This window comes from Candoia aspera, chromosome 3 (genome assembly GCF_035149785.1).
Source record: "Candoia aspera isolate rCanAsp1 chromosome 3, rCanAsp1.hap2, whole genome shotgun sequence".
NCBI classification, from domain to species: Eukaryota; Metazoa; Chordata; class Lepidosauria; order Squamata; family Boidae; genus Candoia; species Candoia aspera.
In genome coordinates, this window is record NC_086155.1 from 43,560,729 (window position 1) to 43,584,636 (window position 23,908).

A 23,908-nucleotide genomic window follows, 5' to 3' on the forward strand; every position below is an offset into this window, starting at 1 on the left:
AACTAAAATCAAGTTTAAAAATTTTACATTATGTTTTATTATACCTGTTTACTTCATGATTTTAGTCTTTATTTGCAAACTGCCCCAAATTCCTCAGCTAATGGAATGGTATACAAATGTAGTAAACATTAAAATGTTTTTACAATAAAATAAATAATGCTTTTAAAGATTATTTTACCAAGGTGAGAGTGAATTGTTTCCTTACCTGCAATATTAATGTCGTATTTCTTTATGTCATATTAAACCATGCACTTTAAAAATAAAAACAACACAAACAATGTAATACACATGGCATTTCTCAGTAAGAGAAATACTTTTTTCTAAGGATATTAAAAAAACTATTCAAGTAGAAGGTTCCTTTAAACTGTGCTATACAAATGAATTTGGGAGCAAATCCCACTGAGTTCATTGGGACTTATCTCTGAGAAGATATGTGCAACGCTTTATACACTCAATGTCTGCTACCACAATAAATTATTTTTGTCTGAATTGCCTTGAGGATGTTGACAATCTAAAAAGCCTGTGCTGTGATCATTATTACTGTTAAGACAGAATTCTTAATATCAAATAATCTTAAATGGCTATGCAGATTGCATTACAGCCCAACTACCTGAAACAAGGAAATTAAGGTATTTATTTGGAATCAGAATAATTTATATGTAAATGCAGTACAGCTTTCTGGTTCTGAATAATTGGCGGCATCTATAAAATCTCCATTCTTGAAGACTCTTCACATTTTCCTAGTTATGCAGGACTATTATTAACACACATGTACAGAAATTGCATTGCAATCTGAATAAACAGCATGATATAAACTAGCACTTGTGATATTAACTCGTGAGAGTAAATACAGCTAACACAAAAACAAGAGGAAGCAAATTAATTTCTCAGTAATTAGCTGTTCTACGAAATTATTAACAGTCACACAGAATGCATCCAACATGGGAAATGGAATTTAAACAGTTAATCTTCAACTGATTGGTGAACATCCAATGCAAATGGATACCAATAATACAGAGAGATCCAGCACCGTATACCCAAACTGTACTTCAGGGCTATGTAATACTGTTTTGTGCTTTGCTAAAGATCAAGGGTTTATAATCAAGACCTTGAATGGGAAAACCAAGACCCAAGCTCACATGCACTAGTAAAATACATCTACTTTATTTTCCAGTATCCAGATGCTGCCTGTTACATTTTCCTGTACAAAATATTTGAAACACCATCTTTCTGCATCTAATTGAGGTTGAGACGTGAAAACAGCATCTTCCTCAGAGTTTATCCTTTACTAAAATTAAAAGCAACTTACTTTAACAGACAAGAAATTTTCTCAGAAATATTTTTATCTCCATATGTGATCAATAAATTCAATTTAAAATGTTGGAATGAAGAACTAAAACCATTAAAATGAGAGTCCAAAAACTAGTATCTTCATAGCTCCAGCTCACCACCCACTTTTTTCAAGGTGCTTGTCTGCAAGCAATTTGAAGGAAAGTCCGCAAATTGATTTTCGCAAACTCAGAAATCTTGTAGTTATATGTAGAAATTACTACAATAACTCCTAGAGAACAAAAAACTTAAGAACTTGTGCTTTTTGACCATCATTCTGTAAGGAATTCACTATCAAATGCAATTTATCTTTAAACCACTTTGCACCCAATTGTCTGGTTATCATTGACTCTCTGCATAAGAAGTTATTTTGAGGTTTATTAGAATGTTGTTCTAAAATCTGTTATACAGCATGTGATCTCATTGAATAAAACAAATGCATTGACTTATCAGAAGTAATACAAGCATCCCATTCTAGCTGAAACAATTTGATTAAATAATTATAGCCCTTAAAATGTTTATGTTTTCATTCAGTTTTTTTTTTTACACAAGATTCAGCCTTCAATAATTTTTTTCCCCAGACCCCCTACACTTATGTCTTTGTGTTTCAAGGAGATAATAACAAACACAGTATATGTACTCTGGGAATATGAAATTCTCTATTAGCTGACCAATTTTGGTAGCACGGTACATAGAGGTATATTGGCATTTGAATCAGACATTAGATTAGCTCTCAGTTTGTTTGCTACCCCAACAACTGGGGGTAATCTGGAACCTATCCCTGGGAAAGAGCTTGTATAGTGAGCAATCCGTTTGCCTGAACTTTTATCCACACTGGGAGGCTTAGGTACTCGCTTACAAATCCAAGGATGTCTTAAAGCTTGGCTAGGAGTCATCCGTGCAGAAGGATCCCAATTAAGACATTCTTTTAAGAACTCTATAAACAAAGGGTCATCACAGCCTTTTAATGCTGTGATCCAGTCCTTGTTGCCTGGAGCACCGCGCATTTTACCCCTTCGTGATCTGCTACCATTAAGAGTGACTTTCCCATCTGCTTGTGTTGTTACAGAGCAATAGCGAGGATGACCTTTCGAATTGATGAAGTTTTTGGCTCGCTTGGATTGGTCTAGCAATTTCTGTGGGGGCATTCCAAGGAGCTCCATCATACAAGCTAGTTGATCACTCTCATCCTCTCCTGGAAACAAAGGATAACCAGTCAGAAGTTCCACAAGAATACAACCAAAACTCCACATATCAATGGGCATCCCATAGCGGCTTCCCAGGATAACTTCTGGGGCTCTGTAAAACCGAGACTGGATGTAAGTATAAACTCTTTGGTGCTCAAAACAGCTAGATCCAAAATCAATTACTTTGATTCCACTCCGCCCTTGCTGTTTTAGAAGAATATTTTCAGGTTTTAAGTCACAATGTATAATTTTGTTTCTGTAAAGCCCCTCCAGACATTGCAATATTGAGTGGGCGAATTTACGTACAAGCTGCACACTGAAGCCTTGAAACTTATTTCTTTTGATCAGCTCATACAGATTCATGCTCAAGAGCTCAAAAGTCATACATATGTGATTTCGAAAGGTAAAACTTTCTAGCATGTGAATAACGTTCATGCTGCCAGTTTTATCTTGCTTTTTGAGATGTTCCAGGATGCGTATTTCTTCTGCCGCTTGCCGGTGAAATCGTTTCTCGTTGCGTACCATCTTTAGAGCCAAATGTTGGTGGTGTTTGTGATCAAACACTTTAGCTACTTGGCCAAAGCTGCCTTTCCCAATTATTTTAAGTACTTCATATCGGTAGGCAAGATGGTCATGAGGTACATGAATGTAGCTGCCTTGCTCATCATCATATCCACCATTGTTTGGGCCACCAATGACTCCTTGTCTTTTCTTTGCACTTGGGCCCACAAAATAGATTTCAGGAAAATTAAGTATTTCTTGTTGCTCGTAGGCTGTTAGCTGCTGCTTATATTGCTTCAGCGCTTGCTCTGCAGACTGACAACCAGCTTTCTGTGCTTTTATTGAGCTGCCACTATTTTTGATGGTGCATATACTATCAGTGCTTTTATCTTTTGCTGGAGTTGGAAATGACCTTTCAGAGCCATTTATTCCAGAGGACTGCAGAGTACTGCTCCTTCTATTTCCAGAGTCTTCAAATAATTGCTCAACTTTGACTTGGCTCCCAGTCAAAGGATGATCCTTCATTGTGATTGAGTTAGTAGTTACCTTTAGGGATGAAACAGAGGAAGTCCTTAGAATTCAACATAAATTTAACATTTGGGAAAAAGCAACAGTCATTTAACTTCAGAGGGAATATGTAGAAATATACTGTTTACATAAACTTGATGTAGTAAATTTTACATTAGCATGCATATAAAATAGTTCTGCAACATCTACTCCTCAATCAGCATAGCAGCATGTAATGAAAGCGTAGCCTGAAGCAACCAATAACCTGTAAATTATGGTTTTACTAGCTTGGAACCAAAAATAGCAAATTACAGGAAAGCAAAAATGTAGCAGATCACAATAAGCATGCAGATAAACAGCAGCAGATCATGACTGAAACCTTTCCAAAAGGGTTAAGATAGAATTAGTGAATAATTTGGTGACCAGTAATTCCATACTGCTCTCAAATTAGTGCATTCCCACCTCTCATTCACCTTTTATCTGCAGTTGCATGAAAGCACATTTGTCTGTTTTGTATTACTACTAGAATTCTAACTTATTTTTGAGCCCTGCAAAGAGTTTTGCTATCCTATGCAAACATGGAACTAAAGATTTTCCCTGCAAAACTGCAAATCAAAAGTAGTCAGAAAACATTAAAAATGATTTTTTTATTTGAAACAACTGTAACATTTGGAGACTCATTTCAAATTCTATTTCAGTAAAGGCAATGTGCATAATAGGCTTCAAAGCAATGCCATGAAGCAAAGCATTGCCCTATTGCTTTGGTGCAGAGTAGCCACTTCAAAAGAGCAATGAATGAATGAATGAATGAACGAGCCACTCTTACAGGATTTGGGTTAAAAGTATCTTGAGGTCCACAAAGCAGACCAGCGTAAGTCTGACATACTTCACTGATTCTGCAACAAAGCTGCAAGGTACTGTGCTATATTATAAAACAATTGTAAGAAGTGCTAAGACATCTTCTATTTTAGCCTTAAATCTCAAAATAATGACACCAGCCCTTGCAACTAAATAGCAGCTTTTATTTCTTTAAAAATATGTCTTTGGGGCCAACAAATGAAGCTATCTTGTTCCATTTCCACAGCAAATTATTACTCCACCAAAACAGCAAATTGATAACTCTTGTGAAAAGTTATTTGTATACCTTTTTCAATGAAATGCCAAAACACAGTTACGACATTGGTTCAGAAAATGCAGTTTCAGGACACCAAGATCTGTATTTTACTGCTTAACTGCTATATCTGTTTGGAAAATATAGACAGTATATTTTGAGACACACACCTTTCCTAGAAGTCACAGAAAATATGATCCAGAGAATTAGCATTTTATTAACAGATTCTTCAGTATCTTATGGCTGAACTGAGGAGAAAGAAAGAGGAATGTATAAAATTCTGAATAATATGACCCCTCCCAGCACATTAATCCAAGTATCAGCAATTCTTTATTCATTTCGAACAACCAGGTTTCAAAGAGAATGCCTATTTTCAGAAACATCTGATCTTCTAGTGGACAAAAGAATTCTAGACACATTCTTTTCATTTTGCAGATAATGGTGGAGGAAAAAAGAGAATAGCAACACAGGGAGTGCAACAGGAAATGAATCTGAACTGTAATTTTGTCCCACATAAAATATTTCAGTACAATATAAACTGGAAAAAAAGTCTGAAGTTAAACATTAATAATATATTTATATTTACATTAGTAATATATTTATATTTACTCTGAAGTAACACAGAATAATGAAGAAACAATTGGCAATGAAAGAAGATATTCTGTTACTGGATAGATATAAAATGAAAGCAGAGTTGCTAGAAATTGACTCACAAGGGGATAACTTTGGGGCTGTATACATTCTAGCCAGTATGATGCCTTAGACTGAACTATTTTAGAAATAAAATGAGAAGCATTTTTCACATCTGTTCTTTGTGTAGTGGAAAATCCAGCCTCCAAGCTACACTCCATAAAAATTGTATACAACCATTTATCTTTTATAATAAAAAGCAAGTTTCTAGTTTTCATATGCAAGACAAAAAGATAAGCCAATTGCCAGAAAAAAAATGTGCTTAATGACTCTGAAATCCAGAAGATTTCCAAAGAAAATGACAGATACTTAGTCCTCCAATGGCTATGGAGCGCAGGCAGGTAGGCAGGTGCCGCACGCAGGTGCTTTGGAGTGTGGGTGAGAGAAAAAGTGGGAGTGACTTGCAACCTCCTGCTGGCTTCCTCATTGACTTTGCTTGAGGGAAGCCAGCAGGGAAGGTTGCAAATGGTGATCACATGAGCGTGGGATATTGCAACTGTCGTAATTGTGAGCCAGTTGTCAAGTGTTCAAACCACAATCATGTGACTGACCACTGGGGTGCTGTGATGGCAGCAACTTTGAGGACTGGTCGTAAGTCCCCCTTGTTTCAGCACCGTTGTAACTTTGAATAGTCACTGAATGAGTGGTTGTAACCCGAGGACTACCTGATACAAACAATAGGACATGCAGATGAGCTTCTCATACTGCCCATGTATAGAGAAAATTAATCCATGTATGTGGTAAGTAGCAGATTTCTCAGTGATGTTTGCTTCCCATCATAAACAAGACAACCTCAATGTCCTCTAGTGAGCCAATATTATACAGACTTAAGAAGCCTGGATTATAAAGCCTGACACATACAGATTCAGGCCTCTTTATATCACTACATATAGATAATACTAATGTGACCACCAGTAATTATACCTTGTCAATAATGCAACCATAAGGTTACTCACTGAAATCAATAGTATCATCCAAATTTGTTTTAGTTTCTTTGTCTCTTCATTTTCACTATTTCTTTAAAGCTCTAAACACCCCCCAACTTGCATACAGATGCTACCACCTCCCTCCCTGAGCAGCTGGAGAAGACTTCCTGTATACCTGATGTTTGGGTAAGATGCACTAGTGTGGAACAAAAAAAGATCCTTTTCTGTAGCACTGAGATAACAGAACTCTGAGAAGTTTGCTTTGAATCTTCTCATCTGGTTTTTTTTTTTTGGTTAAGTGAGCATGCCAGGTTTACCTTCTGTTTGATCTTTTAAGACTTTGTTTCTTGTGGTCTTGATGTAACATTACTTAGCTTGTTTTATTAGAAGACTATGATTTTAGTCATATTTTCTTGTATTTTTATAACATATACCGGTAACCTTCCCCACACTTAGAATGGAAAGATGAGAAAAACATCCTATAATAAATGCATCCTTTTAATTGAATGTAAATAATCGGCAGTACAACAGAATTTCCCAATTTAAAACACAGAATGTTGGGATAGAAAATGGATATGAGAAAGCAGTGGCAATGGTGGGGCAGGTAGGAAGCCAATAGGACTAGGCATGGCATATATCTTTCTCCAGCTATCTACATCTGGAACAAAATCTAGGCCAGATCCAAGAGACTTGTGTGGAGAAAAAGAAGGGTTACAGACTTGTGCAGAAAAGTCTTCAAATTCAATTCCTGGTATTTTTAGGTAGTTCAAGCTCCTACATGGTAAGGCAATGTAGGGAATACTGAGTTAAATAGATGAATTGCCCAGCATAGTATAAAGTAGCTTCTTATGGTCTTAAGATTTATACTATGTCAGGCAATTCATTCTTAGGACCGTAAGAAGCTACTTTATACTATGCTGGGCAATTCATCTATTTAACTTAAGTAGCTTCTTATAGTCTTAAGGATCCTAACGTAGTAGAATTGTTCATGTCTTACAGACGAACTTATGCAATGGGCCATAAGAATTGCAGACCCTGAACTTGGTGGCAAAGAAGTCTATGCCCTTATTCCATTCAAAAACCCATCCTGAGACCACTGAGTTAAGAAATGAATGACTGTCTCACTCATGCTCTATTTGTTCACTGCAAGTAACAAAGAAAACAGCTGTGACAAACAGCATCAAAAACAGAGTGGGTTTTGGGGGAAAAAAAATAACATGGACGGAACTGCAATCTTTCAGTGCCAGCAACATTTATCTGCATGCCATATAATAGTGTAGCAGGCCCTGGAAATGGTTCCACCACAATACTTCTGCTATAGGCTTAATTAATTCACATGGCATTGGCAGCACTGTTGGAGGTTTACCTGTGGAAAGTCTGAGACATACAAAGATAACAATTTGCCGTAATCAAGAGCTACAATGTCTATTTCACAGACTGAGATGCTCAGTGGTGTTCATAAGCAAGTGAGTATACTGCTACTTAGATACTCTTCTAATATTCTTTAGTTCTTATTCTTCTCCTGTTGCAGAATGGATTGTAGGCAGTACTAACCACAGGAGCAAGTAACAGTAGAAATCTAAGTACCCCAATTTTTTTTTCTGCTCAACTTAACCAATTTGTGATCCCCCTAGCTGCAGAAGCAATCACAATGCTTAGGCTAGCAATCATCAAGTGGACTGCTTTTCATTCCTCAGCAGAAAGCTTACCTTCCTTTGACCATTAAGAGTTCCCCTTTGTGTGTGTGTGTGTGTTTGTGTGTGTGTAGCCATGTATCTCTTGTGACCAGTTGTAAATGATTACATGACACAAAGTTAACTATACTAGAATGGGAGGGGGCCAAATATCTGCAGTAGCCATTCTATATTCTATTTCCTATGTGATTAATGTTTGAAAATAGCAGTACAGAAAAGACTAAGAATTGCTATTGAGAGATCGCTAATCAGATGTTATATTAATTATTTGAAACAGTAAAAAAAGGGCTGATTTAGTGATTTATAATTTTTAAAATATCAGTATTTTGTGATATGGTTAAAATCATCTTAGTTCATGTTTATTTTATTTATCAAATTTGTATGCCGCCCAACTCCCAATAACTGTCTAAATACAAAAAATAGGGTAAAATAGGTTAGAAGACTAAATATCCAGAATCCAAACGAGCATTTAATCCTTTAATGCTGCAACTTAATCATTCTTGCAATTTTTTCTTGACGAGATTCGTAAATGATTATCATTATGTATATACAGAATTAACCATTTGATGCTGATCCAATTTCAACTGGATATTTATATGTGAAATCCTGAGGTAGGGTACCTACTGGCTTACTAAATGTTAAATACCAACTAGCCACTCTTCCTTATATGTTCCTATGATAGTCAGATGTCATGCCACAATGGAGATATGTCAGTGAATCTTTGATGTTATAACAGCATAACTCTGACATCATTGCCAGTGAAGGGGATTCACACATTCTTAAGGTTTTTAGGAGGGCTCAATTCTACTGTTAGAATTGTTAGAAAGTAATCATTAGAAACAACTGTAGAGAAAGTAATTGTTAGAAACAGGAGTCACTAAGGGTCTTGGAAAGTACTTTAAGGGTACTATAACAAAACCTTGAAAGCCTGTCAAAGCACTTCTCTACTTCAACTTCTGCCGAACACAATCAGAGCAGAATTGTTTGGAGTTTCTTTCTCACACTTTCCACTTTCCTAGGATTCAAATATATTTTCTTTAATTCTCTACATTCTCCAGACGTCCCATTACGTAGACAGATTATGGGCAAATGACTTTTAGCAGACTGACCTACATTACAATTTTAACTTCAGGTTTCATTTTCAATCAGATGACTTCAGAGTAACCTATCATCCTGCTTCCAACACTTCCTCTTGGACCGTATCATTTATTTAGTCCATAGAGTCAGCTGCTGGCTGCCAAGAGAACTGAATTGAGAACACACACAGGGTGTCGCTTAACTCAACCTGCATTCATTTTAAGTAACACCAGTATAACTCACACTTAGAAGACCATTTCTTTCTCAGTACTGCACTGCTTACTTTTGAATAAATATGCCAGGACTGCACTTAAGTCTAATGGAACTTAGTCCTTCAGAAATTAAGACATATTAGGTTGAGACTATTAGAGGCCAAATGTTAGATTTTATAGTATATTATCAAGCATTTTAGTACTGTCACTGAATATGTAACAAAATATATGGCACCATATACAGTGTTGAACAAAATACTGGGTATTTTATTTTTCAAAAAAACTTACTTATGGTAGAAAGAAAAAAAATAAGGCATCCATTCAAACCATTTCTCATTTAATTGCACTAATGCTTTTATAAGTATTTCAGTTTTTTAAAAATTCTACCAAGTTTGATAGCACAAAAATTTCTGATTACAGCAGACAAGTTGCAAGCTATGTCCACACATGTTCACTCTGAAGCAAGTATTTCTTGAAGTGGATTTCAGAGGGGATTCCTTTACCACCGGGATTGCAATCTCACTTCTACAGGGGAACTGCATCAAATATAATTCACAAATAGAAATCATTGATTTAGAGGGATTTCTTTAAATAAGTAAATAATACAGTATCCCCTTATATGTCCTTTCCCATCAAATCTGAAAATGCAAATACAGATGTTTGATAAGAAAATTTAAAAAATGGGAACATTCAGCGTTACTCTATGGAATGTCTAAGTGACTTCAACTGACCTGTCCCAGTTTATAAGACATGATTTGACCCACTAAATATATCTTTGCCGAATTCAAATATCTTTTTTCCCTCTGACTTTTAGCTACGAGCTTCCAAGAAGCAATTATGGCATGCATGAAAGGATGCTAGAACTATATATTCCAGCCTTTTCTTTCAATGATCAGATCTGCAGACAAGCTTTGGTTTTACTCAAAACAGAATACTCCTGTTGCTTGAAAGTATTTGCAGAGCATCTTACTGTTAAGACTGTTGCCACAGCTGGATATAATTGCTGCAACCTAACCAATCCTCTCTACCAAGCTCACAGGATACATGACTCTGGTCAAGGCATCTATCATTTCTACAAAAAGAATCCAAGTGACAGAAAACACTTCTGTTTCCAAAAGAAATGGCAATCTTGTTTTAATGACAGCACATAAGGCAATTCCTTTTTTATATTTAAAAAAACAGAACCAATAACTTTTCAGCACTGTAATTAAACACCTAATTGACAGTAACAGTCGTCTGAGAATATTGACTACAAATGGAGTAGTCATAGATACCACAATACAGGATGATATATAACTATAGTGTGAGCAATTCTTTTCAGTAAAGAGATACTCTCCAGTGCTTACTTCTTCTGCAAAGAAATATTTACTGACTTTTTTCTAATCTAATCTATTTTACCATAAAAACTAATTACTGTAACATTCAAAAGACAACTCTTTTCAAGTCTACCAGTGAGAGAAAAGCTACTCTTGCCACTTCAGACTCTGAGTAAATAGTTAAAATAATGAATGCTGACATAATTGCAGTCTTAATATCTTAATGTTTGCCAAAAGGAAAACCCACTTATCCTTTTAATGTTGAAAAGTGGAAGCCAGTTGGTTTTCCCTTTGTCAGCTGAGTGGACAAGCCATAAGGAGGCAAGGAGTCTGTAGTTCTCAGTTAACTGCCTAGTACAATGAGATGGAGGACTGTGACATCTCTTAATTCAGATCACTTGATTAATTATGTTGTTGTCTTACCTACATATGCCTATTGTTAGCTTCAGGCCATTTCCATAGTCAGGAACACTAACCCCTATGCTAGTAAGGGGAAAGGAGAAGAAGAGACACTAAGGAAAGCAGAACAAGACGTGGATGACCTGCTCCAGAAAATCTATTTGCAAGGCTATACAGTACTTGAGATTTATTCAAAACAAGAAACATCCACAAATATTAGTATTGTAACCTTCACCATGTTATTAAATACAGGTAGTCCTCATTTAGCGACAATTGGGACCTGCAACTTGGTCATTAAGTGAAGTGGCTGCTAAGTGAAACCACAACTGTGCTTATGATCTTACTTCAGCTTTCCTTTGCTTTACAGACCTGCAAAAGTCATAAATGCCAGGATTGGTTGCAAAGTTACTTTTTCATTACTCGTAACTGTGAATGGCTGCTGTATGGGGCAATCATTACATGAGAACTACCTGTAACATTCTCAATCATGCTGAATAGTTGGAAAAAGACAGTACAAAACACAATACTTTACAACAGCCTTCCTTGCTAATACAGATGTATTCATTAGGGTTGTGCAATACTTCAGGCTGTATTTGGAAGAAGATCCTCAGTGTGTGAAAGTGAATGCAGTGCCTGTGTGCAACCTGTTAAAGCAGCCATTGAGATCCTGGAAACAAATGTGGTTACACACAGATGTCTCATTTGTGCAACAAAGTATCTCTTTTGAATCAAATCAGAAGCATTGCATTATCTTAGTATTAATATCCTGGTTTGTTAAAGAAACTAATTCATGTTGTCCTAGCAGTAACAAAACTCAAGAAGCATGAAATTACTTACATTAGATCTCCCTAATGAAGGAAAACCAGAAGGGGTGCATTCTTCATTTGTAGGATCTGGATATCTAATCTGATCTATTCTCATGTAAGAATCATACAAGCCATCTCCAAACCTGGCTGGAAATAACAAGATGGTCAGTCAAAATTAACACCAATTCTTATGAGCACTATTTTAAATTACAGTAATAATCCTAAACTCTTACTGGAATACTCCAACAAACCCCAAAGTCCAGCTGATGTGACTGCAGATAATCAATACAGAAGGAGCAGTATTTTATTTTTTTCCACTTTTCATTAATAGGGGAAAAAAATTAAAAGAAAAATTAAATGAGGCATTGAGAGTGTACAATTCTTTTTGTTGTTTGGGGAATAACAGAGGGACAGGAATATTAGGATCTATCAGATTTTCACCTCTGCCTAATCTGTCCTGCAACACTCAATTTTGGGAGATACCATACTCAGGACTGCCTTAGAAACCAGCAACAGAAATCTGTCCAACATTGGATTCTTTTCTCTGACTTGAGAAGGGAAATCCAACAAGTCTTATGGACCATGGGAACCCTCCCAAGTATAATAGGATTCCACTACTAAATTGTACAGAATACCACTACAACTACAATCAGAATTGTATTCATGAGCACTTAAACTGGGATTAAAATCATGAGCTAAAGTTAGCAATCTAAAAATGTTCACCTCAGCAGTATCCATTAAAGAAAACAAATGGGGGTGATCAGATGATCTTTTATTATCTATAATATGAAACTGGATTCCTTCAAAAGCAGACTAAGCTGCAAATGTCCTGCATAAAACTGTTCAATCAGCAATTATGAATCAGTATCTGTTGACTAAAGTAGGGAGAATTACAGCTTCAGAAACACAGTTTGAAACTCAGACACTTAATATTGAGACCATACTGTCATATTGAAATTTAATGCAGTAAGTATATCCATTACATAATTATTCATCCAGTTATAATTTAACATAAGCTTGCCTGGAAATATAACTCTCCTAGAAACTAGTAGCACATACCCATGGCTTGACGGACATTTATTTCCTCTGGAATAAAGGCAGCCTGCCTTCAACGCTAGCAGATTGGAAACATGAATGAAGGATACTGCCCTGTCCACATTTATGACTCCCCTGAATTCATATGTTTGGCCACTGTTAGTCACAGAATGCTGAACCAGAGAGGCTACTGGCCTCATCCAGCAAGGCTCTTATGCTCTTAATGTTTGCTTCAGTGCAATAATGCATTGACCTGAGCTATAAATATTCTCTTGCCTTGTTCTGTTCTGTTGAGAACACAAATAATACTCCAACCAAATAAAGCCCAACTGTTCTCCCCATGAAGTTTCATTTACTTGCAAATATTTGTTATCCAAATAGAATTTGGCAGAAATATGCAAATGTTGCATTTTGTTTCTGGGAGTGCCTTTTTAAAAAATGTTCTATTAAGTACTTAGAAATTTTAAAAATACCTGTAACTTGAATGAAGAAAAAAGGAAGAATTCCTGAGCTTTCTCTTGCTTAATCACAGATACTGAATTTTTGTAAAACTTAGATCACAAACAAGCAAATGAACAAACATGTTGCATGGGAATTACTGCTGACTGGAAGGAATGCTCCTTGCCTTCCAGTTTACAGCAAAAAAAAGAAAAAAAAGCCAGCCAAGTTACCAAAGGAAAAATCTTTAAAAATTTCCTTATGCATAATTTGGCAGTGATCTGAAATAATCCGGCCTGCTTTAAGTCTCCAAGTCACCATGTAGGCTGAGTATTTCTAGTATCCGAGACCACTCTGGCTCCAACGATTACTCCTTCTCTACCGTTAAACGCATGAGGCGTAAAAAAAAAGAAAGAAAGCAACTGTTACAGCATCCCAAATAAAGACAATAGAAACCAACGTTGTTTCTACAGGGAAGCCAACTAAAGCACCAGTCCTCTCAATTGAGGCCCGCCAGTCCGTTACCGTTGGACGGCGGCTGCTCTGGTTGGAGGTTTTGTTTCTTTTTGTACTGCTCATGTGATGGGAGTTTTCCATCAGCCTCTCGGGGAAACGGTCCTTAAAACGTTTCTCGAGCCTCTGGTCTGCATTTTTGTCCATCATCCCCAATTCAAAATATACAGCGCCGCGCTAACCTGCAGTCCATGCCATCCGTCCCGCCATGAATTCGGCAACGAGCCCTTTTCTCGTCCGGATGGTCCCTTTTCCCCACGTGGCCCCGCCGCCTCCTGCAAAAGTTCCAGCCCTTCTCGCAAAGACACGTGCGGGCCGTAGATCTGCTCCTCTTCCTCCCGCAAACGGACAGGGTGACCCTGTCGTAACGCCACACCCGACCCCTCAACCCGCTTCCCGTTCCGAGATGACCGCCACCGGATCGTGTCCCTGGGATGTCTTACGACTAGGCTGGCGAAGGATGGGAAGGAAAGACTGGCTGTACGACGCAAGGCCGAAAGGAAATAGCCTCGGAGTCCGGGAGTTCAGGAGGGGGACACTCTTCCTTACAAGCCCCCTCCTCCGCGCACAAGCCATCTGCCCCCCCCCGCCCCCGCTGCACAAAACGCGCTCCCTGTAAAAGAGGGCTTGCCTCTGCAAAGACACGCAAACGGCTCAGAGCCTGGAAAGCAGGATCCACACAGCCCCAAGGCCCAGCCACGGTAAGCCCAGAGGAGGCAAGGACCCACGCCCGCGGGGAACGGAAAGGAGGTCCAAGGAGACGCCCGAGGAGCCCTCAAGCTTCCCGCTTCAGTACCTGCCGAGAGGGGACCTTCCGACTTCCTGCTCAGCAGCATCATAGCGAGCGGGGTGGCGGGGGAGAAGCCCGCAGGCCATACGCCCCATCACCGTGCCAAGGCCTGCGCGGTCCCCAGATCCCCCGCCTTCAGTGCCTCTCGCTCGCTCTGATCGGCGGCCTTGGTCGAGCAGGCAGGGACGTGGTAGCGCTCAGAGCGCGGTTGCTAAGGGAACGTCTGCTTGGGTCGCTGCGCGCTTGCGCGGTGGGGGAGGGGCTGAGGCTAAAGAGTAGAGCGCTCTTCTCCCGCCCCCAAGCATTTCTTCAGCAAAGTAAAATCTCCTTTAATCGAGTAGCGTTATACTAAGCGTGTAAAGCGTAGAGCAGCGGTCTCCAACCTTTTTTGGCACCAGGGACCGGTTCCGTGGAAGACAATTTTTCCACGGACCGGGGGTGGGGAAGGGGGATGGTTTCCGGATGATTCAAGCGCATTACATTTATTGTGCACTTTATTTTTGTTATTATTACATTGTAATATATAATGAAATAATTATACAACTCACCATAACGCAGAATCAGTGGGAGCCCTGAGCTTGTTTTCCTGCAATTAGATGATCCCATCTGGGGGTGATGGGAGACAGTGACACCCAAAGTGTGTTGCTTATGTCCAGCCTACTCCTTAATCTTGTTTTGGTTGCTGTCACTGCAGAAAACCCTGCTTCACAAAGATAGGATGTTGGAAATGGAAGCAGGCTTTCCAGTGATTTTGTGGCAATCTCAGGATATTCCGCCTTGACTTTAATCCAGAACATGTGGAGATTTGAAGTTCTCTCAAACATACTTTTAAGGCTACCATCATTTGTGATCTCAAGCAGTTGATCCTCTTCTAGCACAGATTCACAAATGGGTGGAAGATCCATTCCTTCCCAGTTAGGGGGTCTTTTGTGGTTGGGAAGTAATGCTCAAACTCTTTTGAAAGCTGAGATAGGTGGTCATGCACCAGCTGGGAGAAAGAAGGCCCTGGCTCAGTCTCTTTCAAAATCTCTGCTAATGTTTGAAACATGTCAAAAATCCCAATATTCACTTGTTGCCCCCATAATTCCAGTTTGGCTTTGAATGCAGCCACTTTATCTGCAGTCTTGAACACAGTTGTCGTTCTCTCCTGAAGTGACAGATTGAGTTCATTGAGCAGATTGAATATGTCACACAAGTAAGCAAGTTTTGCGACCCATTCTGTGTCACTGAAATGTGTTGCCAGTGGTGACTGTTTTTCCAAAAGAAATCTCTGGAGCGGCTCTTGTAACTCAAAAACTCTGGCCAGTGATCTACCTTTAGAAAGCCATCTCGCTTCTGTGTACAAGAGAAGATGTGTGTGCTCTGCGTCCATCTCCTCACAGAACTGCACAAACAGATGTAAGTTAAGGACATGTACTTTAATGTGGTTGATAATTTTAATCACATCCTGCAAAACATTCAGGTGACATTTTTCAGCTAGCCAGCATTTCTCTATGGATGACACAGTGCGTAGACTCACATTCAGAAGCAACCTCCTTGACCCAAGTAGTGAAACCAGAAAGCTGTCCAGTCATGGCAGCCGCTCCGTCCGTGCATATAGCAACACAAAATGACTAATTCAGTTTTCCTGATATGTAATCGTTCAAAGACTTGAATAGTTCTGCAGCTGTGGTGTTGGTTGGCAACAAAAGTGCACATAACATATCCTCATGCACATCCTCCTGAAAAATATATTGCACAAAAACAAACATTGTTGCCTTGTTGTCAACATCAGTAGACTCGTCAACCTGGATTGCATACCACAGTGACTCATTAATCCTCTCTAACAATTGTGCTCAATATCCTCTGCTATTTCATCAATTCATCTAGTTATGGTGCTAGCCAAAAGAGGAACATGTGCCACCTTTTGAACTGCAGCCTCTCCTAAAAGTTCATGCCAAATGTCCTTAGCAGCAGGCAGGATCAACTCTTCACCAATAGTAAAGGGCTTCTTAGCTTTAGCAATGTGGTTAGCCACTAAGAATGATGCTCTCAGTGCAGACACATTTGATGAAGTGGTGGCCTTCAATAATTGCTTCTGTTCTTCGTATTCATGTTTTTTTCTTTTGAAAAACTCCAAAGGCTTGTCTTTTAATGCAGGGTGCTTGGTCTCCATGTGGCAAAGCAGTTTTGAAGGTTTCATAGCTTCGTTGGATAACCGGTCGCCACATATTATACAAAGCGGGCTTGGAAAATGTGAATCACCTATTGCAATGAACCTGTAATTTAAGTAGGACTGTTGGTATTTTCTTTTAAATGCAGCTTTCTTTTTGTTGGCAGTCTTAGAGTCTTCTGCTGTCTCATCATTGGGTCTTTCCCCCATTTCAAAGAAGCTCTCCAGCGACGTTTGTTTTTTACATTTTTACTCATTTTGGCTAGGGGTAGCTTGTGGGCTTACCAAAACTGTGACTGAGACAAGTGCGCAATGCGGGAAACAGGCGTGGATGAAAGTGGTAAATAAAATGATGGACGGGCCACTCGCAGACTAAAATAAGTGTTGGATTCTGACTTCTCATAAGGAGCGCACAACCAGCATGCACAGTTTACAGTAGGGTTTGAGCTCCTGTGAGAATGTCCTGTTCTGAATTGTGACTCAACACGGAAGGTGAAGTAATAACCTTTATTAATACAGTAAGTGTGATAAAAGTTCAGTGGTTAGTTGCTGGTTGGCACACGGCAGGCTTGGCATGAAACTCAGGACGATGGTAAGCAGGGTAATGGCTTGGCCTGGCAAGGTCGCACTGGCGAAGGCAAGGCTTGGTAGATTTCGCACTGGATCCAAGCAAGGCTTGGCAAGATTCACTCTGGCAAAAACAAGACTTGGCAGGATTTGCACTGGATACAACAAGGCTTGGCAAGATTCACTCGGGCAACCACAAGACTTGTTAGGATTCGCACTGGGTACAACAAGGCTTGACACAGAGTACTTGCATGCTTGCCAGCAGGGTTGAAAAGCAGAGTCCTTTCCAGAAAGCCAGCAAAGTCAAAGCAGACCCAGCCACAGAATTCCTTGGATTCACAAGGCACACGTCAGGCACGGAAACCAGCAGGATCAGGCAAGGAGCTCCAGCCTGGTAATCCTTGGAGGCTTCGGCAGCAGCAATGAAGGCAGTGGTGGAGAGTGGAGGAGGCGTAGGAAGGTAGAACTTGGTGGAGGATGGGTCAGCAGGGCAGGGCTGGAAGCGGCTGAGGGCAGTGAAGGCGCAGGAAGGCAGGCTTGTCTGGTGGTCCGGCTGTGCAAGGCTTGGAAGGTCTTCCCAGTTCTGGATCCTAAGAGGCAAGGTCTGGAAGCGGAGCCCAAAGAATGGTTATCCCCGACAACATGTTCCTCTTTTTCCTGACCTTTTATTCTTTTTTCTTTGAGCCGTTTGGAGATAGCAGCCAATGGGCTTGCTTTCTTTTTAGCGCTATTTCTAACTGTCAAGCTCTGTTACAACTTTTCTACCGTTGCTGCAGAGCTCAGCACTTTTCCCACTGTTGCTGCAAAACTCAGACTGCATTCTAACAGAGAATCTACTGCCGCCGCTGATCTGACAGGAGGCGGAGCTCAGGTGGTAATGCGAGCGATGGGGAGCAGCTGTAAATACAGATGAAGCTTGCTCGCTCGCCCACCGCTAACCTCCTGCTGTGCGGCCCAGTTCCTAACAGGCCATGGACCGGTACCGATCCACGGACCGGGGGTTGGGGACCCCTGATGTATAGAGCATCTGGATTTATTTTGTTTAAAGACAGTAGGAGATTACTATATTCTTAAGAGGCGATAGTAAACACAGAATACTTTTTGAAATGGCACTCGCTTACTCGAGAGAAAGCCTGTCGAAATAAATTAGCAGTAACTTCATAAAAATTGCAGACATGTAGGTGTCCTGTGCTTTCGAGGACTTGAAGTATTTTGTCTGTTGCAAATTGGCAGATATTTATAATGCCACAACTCTTGCCTTTGCTGGAACAGCCAAATCCAGCTGCTGCACACTCTGGAAAAATAATGTCAAACCTAAGAGCTAAGTGCTAGTAATTCTAAAATATCACTTTTGTATAAGGGGAAATGCTTGAGAAAGTGAGGGGAGAGAGAAATCAAGAAACTTCTTACAAGAAAAGGTATGATGGGTGCTAAACGTGAGAAACTGCAGCAACTTCCATTAAGCCTTTCTCACCGTCTTTCCAACTTTTCAACAATTATACATCCCTTCTTTCCTTTAAAACAGGAATGACCAAATCAGATTGAACTCCCATTAGCCTTCTCCAGTGTGACCAAAAATATTGTGATTCATGATAGTTGTTGTAGTTCAGCAATATTGGGGAGGAGACGTTGCTGCCTTAAAACAGCTGGGATGGTGAGAACCTGTTTCTGTTCTGGTGGACATCCTCTCCAAAGGTCTGAGAAGTCCCGAGAAACCCAGGTGGTATCTCCAAACTGTCTTCAGTTTTCTTTTGACACTCAAGCTCCATATGTTCTTGTGGGAAACAGAACTCTGCCTTGGGCTGTTTGCCTTGACTAATTTTATTTAGTGCCTTGCTGCTCCTTTCTATTACAGGATATTTGATAGTTTGAGAATATGATCATCCTGAAATATATAGAAATGTTAATAAGGATATAATCCTCTGGCATAATTTTGGTTTGGTAAATTTTATTTCTGGAATGTTAGAGGTTCTCAAGAGCAAGAATTAGGAAATTGCTTGTTTATTTTTATTTGGTGAGAAGGGTCATTGTTATTCAGGGTGGCTGGATTTGTTTTCTGTAACTCCTAACCTTGAGAGCACAGAGTTTCATATATATCATGCAGCTCCATTTCTGCTTTCTTTTTAGTCTGCAATGGTGGGAAAACCTAATTGTTAAATTCCTCAGAGCTCCCTTGTGTTTCAAGATTCATCATTCTCGGAGAAGCCCCAATGGAATGTTTTTTAAAAAATCTTGTCCTGTATGTAGGTTTTTTTTTTAAGTTAGTGTATTGAAAATTAGGTTCCTCTCCTAAATTATGGCAGTCTTGATCTCAACTGGGCCACTGCACATTTTGTTTATAGTAAGAAGAAGCTACACATATGATGTGTATTACATGTAGTTTTTAGATTCATTCCAAAAAGACTGTGATGAATTGGATCAAGAACATAAGATTCCAAACCATATTCAATCTAGCCCATAAATTCATTAAACTAGACTACACTGTCAGTCCAATCCTTTGTTTGTCTACTCAAAGTTAAGCTGTACTGAGTTTAATGTGACTTACTCCCAAATTAATGTGTACAGGGCTGCAGCTCTCAATTGTTTAGAATAAATTTAATTCTGATAAGGCAGTTCTTGTGACATAAAGTTTGTGTGTGTGTAATACTTAATACTCAAAGCCAGGCTATGGCCTTTTTAGCAGCCATCCTCACTGCCAAAACTGGTGGCAAAGTTCATCTGGTGGTCCATTTTTTCACTTAACCTTTAAAAATGTACCCCTTAAATGTGTTAAGCTTCTAGTAAATTGAATGAAACTGATTTTTAACATGCCAAAACATCTTGACCCTCTCCCACTGATAATGTCAGAATGTAATCACCAAGCCTCTTGCAGCACACAGAGCCCAAGAACAATCTTGAAGAAAAGATATGTAGTCCTTGGCTTCCAAACAGTTGTCCTTCCTTGTTCTGGGCCTAAGATAGAAGGACTGAAATGTGCTGGTGGATTTCTGGACGTTTTACAGTAAATTAGCAAGGAGTTTTGGAACCAAAGTGATTAGTAATAGAAATAGAAAAGGACTGTTTTCCCTTCTAAATGAGAATACTGAATACAGAACATTTGGAGAAAATGTAGAACTCAGATTTTAGATTTGCCCTTTAAATCCAGGGCAAAGAGGCAGTCTGTTCCTTAATACAAGAAATACATGCATGCACGTGCCAAACTACTGTTTTGTATCAAAACAAAGAGTCGCCCCTTCTGCCTGACCATTTCCGTGTCTAGATTCTACCGATTAACAGGCTATAAATAGCAATTCAGCTACTTCTATGCCAGTAAAAACTATATATAGCCTTATATTCCCAGGCAAGATTTTAATGCTTCAAACACCCTGTAAACAAAAAGAATTCTCACTTGTGTGGTGCTTCTATGCTTCTTTATAATAAAAGTACAAAGAAATACTCTTTGTTTAGGATGCTTCTGTATTAAACTTTTTAGTACAGTTGCCCTTTTTCATTATGAAATTGGTTGTGCCTCAAGGGCAGATTAATAGTTCTGTGAAAGTGTACTTTAGAGCCACCTGGTGCTATTAACAAGTATCACAGATATGTATATGCTGTTTTACCAAGAAAAAGCAAAATAAACTTTTTTAAAAAAGGACCCCCATTCTGCAGATCCTTAATTATGCAGTTTCTTCGGGGCAGTGTTATTACTGAATTCTAGTGCTTTTTATCCTTTATAGTCACATAAGAAACAGCACCGTAGGGTGGTTCACTTGACACTACAGTATGTGAATCATGTCCAAGCATGTTTTACTTTCTCAGAACTGGAGGGCTCTACTGTGTCCAATACTGTGTCTATTTTCTTTGCTGCTGTAGGGGGAAAGTTTGACTGCATTCAGGGTAGGACTCTGGAGGGTGGAAAACCTTAGCTGTTGAATGAATCCTTGAGTATCTCTTAAGTGCTGATAAGTTTCTCCAAATGTAATTAACTCTATTCAAGAGTGACCTTCTATGACTTCCAAAGACTACTTTTTACTCTGCAGTGATAACAACATTCTCTTAAAAAAAAAAAACCCTATTATGACTCCCTCCAGGGAACTATAGTTTTGTGAAAGTGCTTATTATTACCCTGAGAAAGTTCTCTATTCCCTCTATGGAACTAAAATCATTTAGGGTTTTTGGAAGAATATTTTTATTTTCTCTTGGAGACATGCTTTTAATGTAAAGTGAACTTCTTAAAAAATGTGAATTCCTCACTGATTACTCTAGTCCATCTCTTTTTAAACACTTCGCTTGATTCAGGAGCCAGAGCCCCAATGTTATTTAATATTATTAATTTATTTGCCTGATAAATATGAAAATTAACGTAATTTTCTTTAGAAAAAGCAATAGTTAAATCATATTCAAAAATAAGTGAAGGGAGCATACATACATACATGTATACATACAAACATATAATATATTGTTTAAAAATGAGCACATTCATTTAAATTACAGAATTAGAGACTAAATATTATGATTATACGAGAGACTACCTACTCCCAGTCCATCCTGCCTGCCTGACCTGAGTGAATAGAGGGAGCCTGCTGAAAGTTCCCTCTATCAGGAGATACAACATGACAGGACACAAAGGTGGGTAGCTTCTCCCACCCTTTGAAACAACCTAGTCCTTGAGGCAAGAACAACTTCCACACTTACCATCTTCCAGAGAATAGTTAACACCTGGCTTTTCTGAAGAAGATCCTATCATTTTCTGTTACTGACTCTTATTATTTTCATTATATTATGTTTTATAATACGTTTGATTTTGTGCACTGCATAGAGCCTCTGGGGTGAGACAGTTTATAAATCATATAAATAAAATATTTTTTCAGAATTTCCATTCATACACATTCTCTTATGAAGCTGTTAATCCAAAAATCTTCCTAACAATTGTACTGAATTTGATATTGAGTTATGTACTAATGATGAACATCTTATTGCTAAAATGATTAAACTTTGGTTGAGATTTGAAACTGAGGATGAACAAGTTAAAGACTGTATGATAAAATGGGCTAAATTTTTTGGGTATAATATACAAATGGAACAATGGGAAAACATGTAGATGAAAGAACTGAAATTCACATTATGTTATAATCTTAAAGGGAATTTTTATAAAATGATGTATTGATGGTATTTATCACCAGAAAAATTGTCAGAAAGGTATAATGGGACTTCAAATATTTGTTGGAAATGTGAACAACAAGAAGGGACTTTTTATCATCTTTGGTGGACACGTAAAAAAGCTAACAAATTTTGGAGTCAAATACATAAATTAATCCAGAAGTTTTTAAAGATCAATATACTATCAAAACCAGAGACATTTATTTTGGGACTGATAGATAATCAATTGGAAAAATTTTATGGAACTTTGTTTTTTATATATGATAATCACAGCAAGACTTTTATATGCTCAAAGGTGGAAAGATTCGATATTACCTACAATGGAAGAATGGATGGTAAAGTTGATGGAGTTGGCTTAGATGGCAAAACTGACAGCTTTGATGAGAGAAAAGACATTGACTAATTTTATGGCTAATTGGAAACCCCTTTTGGACTTTTTGTGTGAAACAGAAAAGAATGAAATTATGATATATGGATTTGATGATTAGTAATATTAGTTGACTAGAGAAAAAATGGATGTTGTAACCTTAGAGTAAGAGTTTAAGTTCTACCTATATCTTTTGTAAAAGAAGTTGAAGTCATTCCTTTTTGTATTTGTTTTTTTCTTTTTCTTTCTGCACTTCTGTTCTCTGCCTCTTTCTTCCTTTTATATTTCTACTCTTTTTCTTGATTATCAGTTTCTGTTAGATTTTATCTCTCTGTTTTAAAACTTAATAAAATTATTATGAAATTTTTTTTTCCTAATGATTGTGAAACAGATTGTGATTAATCTGTATTGCCTTATCTCCACAAATACATTCTTTAAAAATTAGCATGTTTATTTGAATTACTGTGTGACCCTAATTCTAAGCAAAGCACAATTACGGAGATGGATTCAGACTGAAACTAATTAAATCATCTTCATTATAATGTGGTCAGGATTGAAGTATTAATGATGATTCATCTGGGCAGTATGAGATAGACAATGATCTAATAAGGCCTGGCACTCATAGTCAAGTAATACTGAATTTTATGATACTAGTATTAACTTTCAAAGCCAGGTAGCAGTCAGTTCAAATTGTCTTCTTGTATACAATCATGTCATAAGCTAGGATCAACTGCACAGTCTTGTACTTTCCTCTCATCGTTTGAAATATAACTGATGGGTACAAGAGACATAGCTATTTTGAAGTTAGCAACAAAGTTATCAAAAGCTTTCTTGGGATGATCAGATTCCCTTTTTCCTCATTTGAAGATGAATGCTATAATACTCTGATATCCTTTATCATGGTTAGTGCTGTACTATTTTAAATTGTTTTAATATTGCTGCTGCTTTTCTTATCTAAAGAAGGTTGGAACAATATAACATGCAGCTTAGTTAAACTGGATGTCTGGCCTCAAATACTAATCAGATGGCTATGCTATCTGCAGATGATGGTCCAGTATATATGTGGGACAGCACTGTGCTTTGTCTGAGTGTATGTGTGGCAACTGGCTGGACTAGTCCTTGCAGTTTTCTTGGCAAGATTTTCAGAAATCT

At 38.4% G+C, this 23,908-nt stretch overlaps 1 protein-coding gene across 5 annotated transcripts in view; it reads right to left on the bottom strand.

Moving 5' to 3' along the window:
* Window positions 1-336: 336 nt before the first annotated feature.
* DYRK3 (dual specificity tyrosine phosphorylation regulated kinase 3) overlaps window positions 337-23,908 on the bottom strand; it is a 42,240-nt gene continuing 18,668 nt past the window's right edge. The window contains exons 1-3 of one of the 5 annotated variants that reach the window (XM_063297473.1): window positions 14,538-14,723; window positions 11,787-11,898; window positions 337-3,563 (exon numbers count right to left, since the gene is read on the bottom strand). In XM_063297473.1, the coding sequence (XP_063153543.1) occupies window positions 1,992-3,563; window positions 11,787-11,898; window positions 14,538-14,626 (1,773 nt within the window). In that variant the 5' untranslated portion in view covers window positions 14,627-14,723 and the 3' untranslated portion in view covers window positions 337-1,991. Of the gene's footprint in view, window positions 3,564-4,668; window positions 4,766-4,805; window positions 4,884-11,786; window positions 11,903-14,537; window positions 14,724-23,908 lie in introns of those variants that run through there. The other 4 variants (XM_063297474.1, XM_063297475.1, XM_063297476.1 and 1 more) reach the window with 4 other exon arrangements.